We start from the raw sequence: 13,506 nt of genomic DNA, 5'->3' as shown, positions 1-13,506 counted from the left end.
ACAACTTTCTTAAATGGTTTGTTATGATGACTAAAATGAAAGCTACTGGATGTGAAATGCCTGTCCCATAATAGGCAAGAAATAAAAAAGAAGTACCTTTCTGATACTCTTTCCCTAATAGTGATAATTTTCTCTATGCTTGCTGTTTGAGGTCCCCTGATAGCATTGTGAGTGGAGCTGCCCAAAAAATTCTCCCCAAGGACCTGGAGCCAGTCTCACCACAGAGAATCCTTTTGGTCAGCGCAGGAATTGACCTTCCTTCCCCTCCAGCCCTCTAACCCAGAAGAGCCTTAAAATAAAATGTACAGGCTACTGGTTCCTTCCAGTACAGCAGGGCCATATGGGGGAAAATGAGTATCCCCAGCTGCCCTCTTCCAACCCAGCTAACTCTGGTAGCCAGGAGCTAAGAATAACCATTGGGCTTTTGGCACAACTTGCTTTATAGCTTCCAGATTTCCAAAGAGTTACCTATGATGCCATCTTCTGGGGTAGTAGGCCTCTAAAAGCCCTCTTTGTGTGTAACTCTCACTCCTACCCCCTACCCTCCAGTGATTGAATTAACATCCTGCACCACCCTTCCCATCCAGAGCCCTAAGACCCTTGAATCTTTGCAAGGTGTTGATTATTTTCTAAATCCTCATTTCCTTTTCCGCCTCGATATGAGTAATTGGGCACTCCTTAGCTTTCTGGCCCACTCCCACGTATCTCTTCAGAAGGCACCACAGGATGGGGTGCCAGGGTGGTTCAGTGGTTGAGCGTCTACCTTTGGCTCAGGTCCTGATCCCAGGATCCTGGGACTGAGTCCCATATCAGGCTCCCCAGAGGGAGCCTGCTTCTCCCTCTGCCTATATCTCTGCCCCTCTCTCTGTGTCTCTCATGAATAAATAAATAAAATCTTTAAAATAAAGAAAGCACCACAAGACTCCTAACATGGGCAGGGTCCTAGACCAATCAAGCCCCAGAGCTCCTGAAACAACAGTGCTCCCGTTCCTCTTGTAGGAACCACTATGGTAGAGCTCTTCAAGTCTCTAGAAACATCTAAACCAGTATTTCTCAACAGGAATGCTGGTGACATTTTCAGAGGAATAATTCTTCATTGTGTAGGATGTTCTTGCATATGGGAATATGTTTATATTCAACAGGCCTGGCACCTGCCAACTAAATACCAAATAGGATCACAGTCACTGTAATAGTCCAAGTTTTTCCCACATACATCTAGTGCTCCCTAGGGAGGTAGTCCCCTCCAGTTGAAAGCCACTAATTGTGGCCAGCCTACTCAAGATACTCATAGGGAAGCTGAAGACCAAAAGGAGAGAGAAGGACTCTGAGCCAACCCATTTCCTGATCTCTTTGACATCAGGCCTGTCATCAGGCCTGCTTTCCTCTCTCCTCGTCAACATCTTTGGGGAGAACTCATGTTGTGAGGGTAATAGGTGGGACCCCAGCTATGTGACCCTGAATAAATTACCTAATGTCTCTGAACCTCAGTCTTCGGGTCTGTAGAATGATGAGTAGCATTATAATGGCACCTTCCTACTTGTCATTTATTGAACACTCACCATATGCCAAGCACTGTGCTTGGTGTTTTGCAATGTTCATCTCTTCTTTTACCACTCTCCTTTATTCTCACCTACCTCTGCTCTCTTCCTGAATTCCACTCCTGCTCCTTGTTTTCTTTTTTTTTTTTTTTATTTATGATAGTCACACAGAGAGAGAGAGAGAGGCAGAGACACAGGCAGAGGGAGAAGCAGGCTCCAGGCACCGGGAGCCTGATGTGGGATTCGATCCCGGGTCTCCAGGATCGCGCCCTGGGCCAAAGGCAGGCGCCAAACCGCTGCGCCACCCAGGGATCCCTTCCTGCTCCTTGTTTTCTATCTTCCACTCTCTTCTCTCTTTCCACTAACTCTCTCCCTACTCTTTTTGTCCTTTCTCCTTCTTGTTCCCTTCCCCTCTGAATTCCTTCCCTTGCTTTTCCTCCTCTCTTTCTCTTTTTTCCACATTTCTCTGTCCCTGGGACTTGCAGGAGTGTTAGATCAATCCTCCATATTAGGGCTGTGATTTCAACTGTAAAAATACTGCAGTGTTATCACCAACAGAGGCTTGCAAGTACAGTATAGACTGGAGCTGGATCAGGTCCCAGGGTCAGCAGATCTTATTCAAAAATTCTCTAGGGTGAAGGACCTTGGAGCAACACTGCTTTGGTCAGTTGACTTGTGATACTGTTTAAATACTTCCTCTTTCTAGCTGGTCTCCAACCTGAATTGAATATACCATCTGCCCGCCTTCCCTTTATCTCCAGGCCAGCCAAGATCTCTCTAAGATAGGATGCTGACCTTCCACCCAACCAGTACCAGGCCTTCTTAGCCTATGGAACAGGGGAACAGGCTAGTGGCTTGGGGACCAAAATGTCAAACCACAGCCTTCAAGCCTACTGCTCTAGGAGGTCTTTCTCCTCACCACTTCAGTGGATGTCAAATTCCCTTTCCTTTCTCCACAAGATATAAAATCAGTTTTTGTAGGTCTTTTTCTTTCTCTCATTCTCTCTCTCTCTCTCTCTCTCTCTCTCTCTCACACACACACACACACACACACACACATACACACGATTTCTGAAGTGCTGAAAACCAGGAAGGCCAACTAGCAGGAAGATGCTGTTATCTTCATAGAGGCTTGCCATGGCCAGTGATAAGACAGAAAGATTGTTCCCCCCTGAGAAACTGCTCAAACCTTGGCCATTTCCCTTTATAATTTATAGGTGCTAATGTGATGATCTGTTGACAAGCCACTGTAACAAAAACAACTCACATGTGTTTACTACTCCTGAACTGTGATAAGAAACCACCAGTATATGAGGAGTACCTCTTCAAGGTACATTTAGATTGGACATTCAGAAATACTTCCTGGCTGATTTGATAAGCATTAGAACTCATTTTGAAGGGACAGTGGGGAATCTTCTTCCCTGGGAGGTTTTTTGTTTTTGTTTTTTTTTTAAGTGACAAAATTTCTAGCAAGGGAAATGACACTTATACCAAAAGACAGGGGAATTGACAGGATAAATTACTGTGGCCAGTTGGGGATCCTGGTGTCCTTATGTTAGGATTTGATTTCTAAAACTTATCTCCTAGAAATACTCCATATTGGGATGCCTGGGAGGCAGGTTCTGGCTTTGGCTGTAGCTGGGATATTAGAACTGTAGTCAGGGAGACCATGTGCCTGGCCCATTGTGTTCATTTGGTTAGGCTTTCCTGTCTCTGTCTCAGGAAATAAGAGGGCACAGGGACCTGGAAATTCCATGTGCTAACCCATATCCTGACCAGGGAAGATGAGTAGTTACCAGGATGTCAGGATTTTGGGAAAAAAGAACAACCTCATTCCTTGTCAATAAAGCACCACCCAGAGAAACTGCTAGCTCTTCTTGGAGAACCTGGGAAGGGGAGGGCAACCAAAGACATTCTCTCACAGCTTATTGTTAAGCCTTTCCTTCTTACTCCTTTCCTTTCTCTGGATGTCTCCTCTTCAGGTACCGCATGCACAAGTCCCGGATGTACAGCCAGTGTGTCCGAATGAGGCACCTCTCTCAAGAATTTGGATGGCTCCAAATCACCCCGCAGGAATTTTTGTGCATGAAGGCGCTGCTGCTATTCAGCATTAGTAAGTGCTTGGAGAGATACAAATAAAATGTCCCTGAGGTCATAGGCACTCAAAGGGGAACCACTTTTACCATTAAAGATTTATCGGGGAGAAGCCAGCTCCTAGGCATTTTCTTTCTTCATTCACCCTCCCTCCTCCATGCTCCCTTAGCATCCTTTTTTCCTACCAGGTATGAATTTCATGACCACAGACTAATTTCTTTGCTAGAACTCAACGTCTATTAGATCCCTACCTACCTCCAGCCTCTCTTTGGAACAAGGCTTTTGGGGCTGGCTGTAGCAGGTCTCTGAAATTTTCCATAGCATCTCCCATAGAAACAGGCAAAGATCACCTTAAATTTATTGCAGAGCAGAAGGTATTGCCTCCTGAAAGGAATGTCCTCTTCTGCCAGTAGTAGGAGTTCCATGTAAGCAACCCAGATAGGGTTTGTTAGGCAGGCAAGTAATCTTTCTTTACTGTCTCTTCTAAACGGAGTGCTGTCTTAGCCCCCATAAGGAAAAAGATAGGCCACATTTGATATTCAAAGCTATATATTTTAATTGTCTAAGTCAGAGCTGGACTGTGACATTGTAAAACCACAGATTCAAAGAAAGGTGTGGATAAGAAGACTAGAAAAAAGAAAGGCTCAGTAAATTGTATTTACTTGATGCCCTTCCAATTGGGTCCAGCTAGCCTTTTGTCTAGAACTTCTTGGCTGACTGAAGGACCCAGGCGTACAGACTTCAACTGACAGGAAACCAAGTAGATGGTTCCCTCCCTGTGGGGGTGGGGGTCAAGTTTGTGGTCAGAAAACTTGGTGCTTTGTCTAATGCTTCTTTGTGGGCATGCTTCTCCTCCCCATTCTGTCTTCATCCCACATCAGTTCCAGTGGATGGGCTGAAAAATCAAAAATTCTTTGATGAACTTCGAATGAACTACATCAAGGAACTTGATCGTATCATTGCTTGCAAGAGAAAAAATCCCACATCCTGCTCAAGGCGCTTCTACCAGCTCACCAAGCTCCTGGACTCTGTGCAACCTGTAAGCAAATGATGGAGGGTGCTTTGTCAGGGAGAAGCAACTTGATAGAGCTAAGTGATCATATACTCTTCTAGGATCTGGCACCTCTTGTTGGGTGGTGCTTCCATTCTCCTCTGAATATGAATGTGGCCCAGGAAGCAAATGCAATGGAGAAGAAAGGAACATGGGTCACAATGCCCCTGGATGTTGTGAAAGAGGTGGAGGAATTGAGAACAGAGCAGTTGGGACTCAGGGAAAGGGCTTAGAGCAGATAAGTTCTCTAGGCAGACAAAACAGACCTAAATGTTTTTCCCCTCTTCCTTGAATCACTTTTGTATGTTTGTACGCGTGTGTGTATGTGTGTGTGTCTGTGTGTCTGTGTGAGAGAGGGAGGAAGAGAATGTAGGTGTGCACATGTGTGCATTCTCATGCACATGCTGGGAAGGAGGAACACACAGTCCTGAGTCAGAGAGCTTGCAGTTGTGTAAGAGATCTCTTGGGAGCCCCCAGTAACTCCCTGGGGACCATTTAGTGTATGCATGCGCAAACACAAACACGTAGAGATAGGGAGGATCGGGGCCAGGGAAGGAGGAAGAAATTAAAGGTGGGGGGAAGAGCCTGACTGAAGCCAACTCCTTGTCAAGCCTGTTTTCTCCCTCTTTATTGCTCCAGATTGCTCGAGAGCTGCATCAGTTCACTTTTGACCTGCTAATCAAGTCCCACATGGTGAGCGTGGACTTTCCAGAAATGATGGCAGAAATCATCTCCGTGCAAGTGCCCAAGATTCTTTCTGGGAAAGTCAAGCCCATCTATTTCCACACGCAGTGAAGCTTTAGAAGCCCCTGTCTTCTCACCACCACCACCACCACCCCCGCTCCTCTTTTCAGATATCTTCTGCCTGTTATAACTCTGCACTACTACTCTGCAGTGCCTTGGGGAATTTCCTCTTTTGATGTACAGTCTGTCATGAAGGTGTTCTTGAGTTCTATTTGCTGTACTTTCCCCCCTTCTTTTCCTCCTTTCCTTTTTTTCCTTTTTTTTTTTTTTTTTTTTTTTTTTTTTTTTTTTTTTTTTTTTTTTTTTTTTTTTTACCTCCCTGTCTGATCCTCCCATGGCACTTTCAGACTCTGCTCCCTGCCATGGCTCTTATCTGTGTTGTGAATGGTGTTGTATTTCTTTAATTCTGTGATGATCCTCATGTGGCCCAGTGTCAAGTTGTGCTTGTTTATAGCACTGCACTGTGTGCCAGCCACACAAACGTTTACTCACCTAATGCCACGGGAAGTTTAGAGAGCTGAGTATCTGGGAAAACAAAAATGAAAACAAACAACCATCCTGAAACCCCAAATCCTGTAGGGTTTCTTTTCCTCTTAAAGAGACAAACACAATTCCCCCAAAGAGGCCAACAGTGTGACTAGAATAAGGTGAAAATCGCAAGCCCATAGGGAGTCACTATTCTCGCGCCCCCCACCCCCAGCTCAGCCTCCCTGAGAGACTTTATTTTCTGCCAATGGCTATTGCCGTTAGAGGGCAGGATGACCCCAGAGATGAGTTAGGAGGGGAGAGACAGATTTAAGAGAGGACTAAGAGGAGAGGTGGATCACCAGTACCTGCCCACAGCGTTGGCCCCTGATGGCTAGACTGCTTAACTGCAGTCCAGTTCATCTTACTGAAAATGTGCTTCTTGTTTGAAAATGTGTCTGCATGTGAACGCCTCCCCTCCAACCAAGCCTTTTTCTCTCTCACCCTCTGCCTCCACCCTCAAATTGACTTTCAATAAGCTTTTCTAAGAGCTTTGAATTGAATGTTCTCTTTTGCCACAACTTGGCCACTTCCACTGAAGAGTCAGACCAGTAAGAAAGAAAGGAGAGATCTGACCCTTTGGAAGGCCTTTTCCAGAGCCAGGTCTGCTTTCCCATTTGTGGGTCAGGGAAGAGGTTGGGGCTGGAGTCAGAGGAAAAAGAATCGATACATTGATTGTTTTCCTGCTTAGGACACTGAAGATTTGATCACTCTCTTCTCTTACCTTTAAAAGACCTGAATGTTTTCCGCTTGACTCCATATGCACCTGTGAGAGCTCCTTCTTACCTGTCCTTCAGTGGTTTGTGGGCCTGGACCTCACCAGACTGTATTACAGCCATATTGGTGATACTTGTCCATTTATTTGGGCACGTTCACAGACTCTGCTAAGAGCTGCTACCACCAAGAAAGCTAGCAAGCCAGCAGTCTTTATCTATCTCTAGATGCCAGTAGGCTCAAAGACTTCTTACCAGATATCTTTCATCAACTCTTAGATCTCTGGAGCCCTTAGACAAACTGGAAAGAAGGCATCGATGGGATTGGACAAGCTGGGCATCTTGCCCTTGTACCCTAGAGATGATACCTTCCCACCAAGTGGAGAAATATTTACTTCTTCCTTCAGAGCAGCTAAAGGGGCTATGCAGGTCAGGGTTAAAGAGAAAACTCAATTACCAGGGTGAGAAGAATGAAGGCGCTAGAACCAGAAACCCTGTATATGCTGTTGTTGCCACCTAGCGTGTCCACCTGCAGAAGTCCTGGGAAGAAGAGAGAAGAAATAAGAGGAGACTGACTACTAAACTAAAGTCTTCAAAGGCAAAATCTAAAGCCAGATGGGCACCATCTGGTCAGTTTATGCATCATTCTCCTCCACTGCTGATTCTGGGCTCTGACGTTGGCCATACTCACTCAGACCCCCCCCCCCCACCTTTGTTACTGCCTCTCAGCCAGAGGGAGACTGAAACATTTATACTACAGAACCATGACCTCCTTTGGAAAGGTCTGGTTGGCATGGCTCCAATGGGCTGCCATCCATGAACTCAGGGTGTGCTCCTGGAACACTGGTTTCATATGGTCCTTTGGCACACCTCTGTTTTGCTGACTTTGCCCCTCGCCCCCAGTCCTGAGTTCAGGGGGAATGTCCACCTACTTTCTCATCTTGGCAACTGCTTCCTCACTTAGCTCTTATGTTCATCTGCTAAACACAAGAAATTAGGGGCCAGTTGCCAAGCTGCCCATTTCACTCTACTTATTGAGAAGGTAGTTTCTGAGTGACATGTTACTATCTACATGGGTTTCCTCCCCTGGTTTCTGTGTTGATATTAATAGCAAAATGAACTTGCAAAACAGCTTCTTTAAATAACAAGAGACAGGGGAACCTAAGATGGGTGATACACCAATCCAAGACTGCTGGACAAAACTAAAGCTGACAGGTTCTCTTTCTGAGGTAGGATAGATGAATTCTGTTTGTTTGTTTTTTGTTTTTTTTTTTTTAGGACATCATCATTTGGCTTATGTAAGCTCATGAGATTACTTCTGGCTGTTTTAAACAAAACAAATCAAAGAAAAAACAACCCATCACTGTTTTTAGTTACACTAGGTTATAGTTTAATAGTTCTTTTACATCTGTTTTAAAATGATTTTCATCTTTTATGGTACATGGATTTGATTATATCATTCTAATATCTCTCCTTGTAAATACTGGATGCTCTCCTTTTTATTTCTGTTGACTACCAAATTTTTCACCTTTATGGATTTCCCAATTGTGACTCTTGTCTTTATGAATATATATGTTTTGTATTTGTGAAAGCCAAAAATCAGTGAAACAGCAGTGTAATTAAAAGCAGCAACAACTAAATTATGCTGAATTTCCAAATGGCGAGACTAGGGAAAAAACAGCCTGAACCAGGGTTTAGGCCCAGTGTTTTTTTGCACTGGGGTTTCAGTGAGTGAAGGAGATCTTAGTTTGGCTTTGTTCTCCCACAGAAAAAAGGGGATTTTTTTCCTTTTGGCCATTGATGTTCTAGCCAGTGTAATTGACAGAAGTCTCATTTTGCATGCACTCTGCTGTACAGAGTTAATGTGGTTGGTACACTGTACTCACCTGTGAAGGATTGGCCACCTAGATCCATTCACCTGATGAATGGAAAGATGAGGATCCCTCCCAGACAAGTAATGGTAACTATCTCCAAAGAAGTCTGCAGTGCTCAATGGGGATAGAATGAGGAAGAGAAAAAGAAGGAGCACCAGGGAGAATGCCCCATCTGTGCTGCCAGAGAGTCACAAACTCTGTGGTCAAAGAAAACAGTCTTGTGGCAGTTTCAGCTCTTGTTCATTTGGCAGCTCTTCTGGGCCTGGCCTCTGAGCTGAGATGAGGGTTGGGTTCTTTGTTCCATAGCTTATCTGTGCCACAGACAATACCATTGTTCTTGGAGAGTTCGTTATTTTTTTAATGAGAATGGAATTTTTCAAAGAATTCTGTCATTTATCTTTGAAAAAGAAAATCAGTAATACATATATTTTTATATATGTTCACTGGCATGAAAAAAAAAGAGAAAAAAGCTTTGCTTTGTCCTTTGGATAGTTGCTGAGGTGATTTCAGGTTGAGAAATAATGTGCTGATGCTAGAGTCCCTCCCTGTCCATATTCTACTTCTAAATACATATATGCATATATAGCAAGAGGTATTTCTATTTGCACTTTAAGAGAAAGTAGTTTCATCATACACATGATAGTGACACTACACGAATGACCTAACTTTGAGCTTCGAGTAGCTTCTAAGAGTTTGTTTCATTAGCCACAGTACAGACATGGCCTTGCCCTCTTTGCTCTCTTGATATTCTGTGGGGCTCCAAAGCCCAAACCACTCCCCTCGACCCCTTCCCATCCCTGTGCCAGGATTGCACTTCACAAGACTCTGCAGACAGCCCTGTAACTATCCCTGTGTGGCTCTGGGGAAACAAGAGGCTGACTACTAATTATCTTGTGCCAGTTCCCCAGGTGAGAGGGCACTGGACCAAAAGAATGGCCTTTGTGCTCAACCCCCTTAAGGGGTCATGGGAACCAGGAATGCTAAAGCACAGGATCAGATCCCAAACTGAAAATCAAAATAAGCCATTTAGCATGTGCATTTTCTTGTAAAAGGAGGTTTATACCCCTGCTGCCTTTTATAGGCAGGTCTGTTTCTCACCACTAATCTCTTTGAAAATCTTTGAAAGCATTTAAAAAAAAAAGACAAAGAGATGAAAACATCACATTATGTAACCAAAGATTACACTGTATCTGCTAAGATACCAAAATTTAAGAGCATGGAGGGAGCAAACATTAGTGCCTCTTTGGTAAACTATCCAAAGACAGACTAAAGGACTTTGTTGTTCATTGACTTATAAGAGTTTGTGGGTTTTCCCCCAAACGATATACATGTTTAGCAAAGTGAAAGATAATTTTGAAAAAAACTGAGTTTATAGGTCCTTCACTAAGTGATTTTATAAGCATAACTAGCTTTCTTTTTCTCTAGTAGTTGCTGAGCAAATTCTTAAAGCTCCATTATTGCATGGTTGGAAATGGAGCTGTCTTGGCCACTGTGTTTGCTAGTTCCCATGTTAGCATATCTGAAGATGTGAAGCCCTTGATGAGAAGGGGAGCATTTAAAGGACTAGATTTTGCACTAAAGGGACAGCAGGCAGAAATTCTCATTTCTGCCCACTTTGGATGACACAAAAAGCTCTCTTGGGTTTAAGGCAGAAGGTTGAAATATATTGTAAATTAGTATTTGTATCCATGTTTCAAAATTGAATTATATATGTATAGATATAATGTGTTCTGACAGCTTTATCTTTCTCTGCACCTTTATATTTGGTTCCAGGTCATAACTGATACCATGTACTTATGAGAGAGGCTACAATGACACTTTGGAAGCCCTCTCAGAATGGACAAGATACCTGGGTTGATCAGATAGCTAAGAGATCTCTGCCTCTATTGGGGCCTTACCCATAGGGGAGGACAGGATAGGGTACATGATGTACTGCACTTTACTAGCCCAAGACAGATGAATGTGTAAAGGGTGGTGAAGATTCATTGGAATCAACTGGGATTTCCCATAGGGAAGGCCCAGGCTTGGGGCCAAAGGCCCACCCGAATGACTAACCAGTAGACCCCTAATGGGACCTGAGCGTTCGAAGAAGGAAGAACATTCTTTGTTCTTCAACATCCTTGTGAGAAAAGGGCAGTTTCCTACACTTGGGAACCTGGAGCAAGTGCTCCGAATTTTACACAATTCACTCACCTATGATTGAGGTGCTCTTGCTACTGGGTGTCTGTGTGCTCTAATTTTGGTTTTGGATATGTTCTGTAAAGATTTTGACAATGAAAATATGTTTTTATCTGTTACAAAACTGTCAGTGTACTTACTAGAAGTTGTATCTCTGTAGATGCAGGTCCATCTCTGCCCCTGGGTAGGGATGTTTGGCTTCAATTAAGAAACTGACACTGGGGTCTGCTGCCCAGAGCCTCCCAACCATAAACCATTTCTAGGTGAAGGCAGAAAACTCTACATTAGTCACTCCTGCTTTTCAGATGCTTAAGCTGAGGTACCAAGCCACTTGGAATGTTCCTTCCCCCAGAAATTAGTGATAAGTTTTCCCCATTTAGCAGGTAGACATCATTTTAAAGGGAAAAGCAGCCTTGGCACAGTTTTGATTTATCCCCATTTGATGTAGCCAGAAAGTAGGTAATATGCATTGATGGGTTACCAGCCCCAATTCAGTATAGTGGGGGTACTGAACCCTTTCTTTACCTCACTTGTCTCTTAGCCTTTTATGGAATTAAATGCAAAGCTATGGACTGAGTAGTCCTGCTAGGCTAGAACAGTCCCCACATGTACTAATTGATGAGGCTGTCTATCTCATGGCTGCAGATTCCATGGGCCCCCAAAAACTGAAACACACACATACCCCAAAGGAAAGAAGTTCCTAATGTTGTTGCTGCCCGGGTGGTGCCCTCCCTGGCTGCTGCTTTACATTTTGGGACTCTGTTCCCCTGCACTGCAGGCAGGCCAGGCCTGCAGTCTTTCCCAACCTTAGCCCTTGGTGCTAACTGTCCTGCAGTGAAGTGCCTGTGGGATTGTCCTGTCCCATAAGCTCCTCAGGTGCTGAAAGTAGCCACCACTGGGATAACCCAAGCTAACAAAAGAGTCCCCTCACCGTTCAGTGACACCTTTCTGCTTTCCCCTAGACTGGAACGTTGATTAGGGAGTGCCTCAGATGTGACATTCTTGTGCTGTCCTTGAGATTAATTTGGCAGCAAGAGGGAGCAGACAATGTAACCAGATGTAAGAATTAATTTTCAATGTTGAGGGAAAAAAATAAAGAAAAAAAGAAAGCATCATATAAAGATGTTTTTAAAAAGAAACATTAATTTTGCTTGAAAGTTCTGATGGGGCTTAAAAAGTTCTTTTGACTGGTTCTTAGAGCGGCATTTGGCCTCCACTGGGTAGCAGGACCAGCCCCAAGCTCTAGTGCTCTGTTCTTTTTTTGTAATCTTGGAATCTTTTGTGGCTCTAAATACAATTAAAAATGGCAGAAACTTGTTTGTTGGAATACATGTGTGACTCTGGGTTTGTCTCTGTCTCTGCTTTCAGAAATAATATCCATTTGTAAAATACTGGCTTGCTGGTCTGCCAGTTAAAACTTGGCCACGGCCCCTGTTGTGGCTGCAGGCTCAAGTTATTATTAACAAAGAGACTCAAGAAAAGCTGCTAATGTCCTCTTATCATTACTGTTAATTTGTTAAAACATAAAACCATCTAAAATTTCAGGGGAATGTCATCAGAGATTTTTAATTAGCTCTTTTTTATTGGCTGTCTTTATTGAAGTCAAGAGTTGGTACCATGCCCAGTGGCCTTTTATGCTATGTTGATTTTCACATATTTTAAAAAATCTTTGCACAAGGGTTATAAATATGCCCTGAGTTGGCCCTAGAATAAGTTGAACTGAGACCACCAAAATATCAAAGAGTCTGGGCTAAGAAAGCACAAACGGACCCTGATGACCCATTACAACCTTGCATCAAACCCTGAGCTTGTCAACCAGTGGAAATACACACAAAACCCAGCTGTTAACCCTCATCTTCATCCTTATGGGAACATAAAATGATTGGGAGCTTCACTGCCCAGTTCTTGCCAAGCTTCAGATAAGGAATGGGCATGTTCATATTCTCACTGTTTTTCCAGAGCTCTATCGTCCTTGACCACCCAAGTAAAATCTGAACCAGCTCTCTTTGATGTTTTTAAGGGTTTAGGCAAGGTGGCCTCCTGTCTCCTCCCAGCTTGGATACCAAAATGAGATCCCAGGTTGAATTTCTGAGCTTAAGATATAGACCATCAATGAGGTGTGACAGATGCATTAAGGAATAATATGAAAGCTCCCTGTGCCTCAGTGTCCTCCCTAGAACAGGGATTGTCACCATGTCTCTCAATGGGCCCAGGCTAGGGATTCACTGAGAATGTGTGTGACCCAGCTGGTGAGACTATTGCTCTTGCTTTGTTCCCTATTAAAATGTGAGAACCCCTGAACAGGATCCCAAGTTGAGATATATTTGTCATTGGCCACCTCAGAGTGGATAGCTTTCTCAAATTATTCCTGAACACAGTGCTTGATGGAGAGAAGAAGAAAACAAGAGATTTTGCTGATGTGTGTGTCTAAGTAATAGAGAATGTGTATGCTTGTGGGTTGGTTATGTGTGTCAGAGCCTGCCTCTATAAGACCCCTCTGACCACCATTGTTTGGTACTCTTCTTTTGTACCCACAGAGAGTGGTCTAACAGCCACCCTACTTGGTTTTATTAACCACTCAGTTCCTGCCTAAAGTAACAAGGTTGTTAGCTTCCACCATACATTTTCCAAGGGATAGCAGAACACAGAGGTCAGGGGAACAAGGATATTTGGTGTACTAAAGGGAGCCCAGAGGCTCCAATATATGGTCCAATATATGACTTGCTCATAGTCATATAGCTAGTGTATAGATAGGATTCTGACCTGCTGATTTACTTGCTATATGGTAC

General features: G+C 43.7%; 1 protein-coding gene across 1 annotated transcript in view; it reads left to right on the top strand.

Moving 5' to 3' along the window:
- Positions 1–12,044, top strand: part of AR (androgen receptor) — a 189,748-nt gene extending 177,704 nt beyond the window's left edge. The window contains exons 6-8 of the mRNA XM_072817957.1: positions 3,521–3,651; positions 4,514–4,671; positions 5,323–12,044. Of these exons, the coding sequence (XP_072674058.1) occupies positions 3,521–3,651; positions 4,514–4,671; positions 5,323–5,478 (445 nt within the window). The 3' untranslated portion in view covers positions 5,479–12,044. The remainder of the gene's footprint in view (positions 1–3,520; positions 3,652–4,513; positions 4,672–5,322) is intronic.
- Positions 12,045–13,506: the final 1,462 nt, after the last annotated feature.

This window comes from Canis lupus, chromosome X, assembly GCF_048164855.1.
Source record: "Canis lupus baileyi chromosome X, mCanLup2.hap1, whole genome shotgun sequence".
Lineage (NCBI taxonomy): Eukaryota > Metazoa > Chordata > Mammalia > Carnivora > Canidae > Canis > Canis lupus.
The sequence above is the reverse complement of the archived record's forward strand: the minus strand, read 5'-3'. Positions and strand labels throughout refer to the sequence as shown.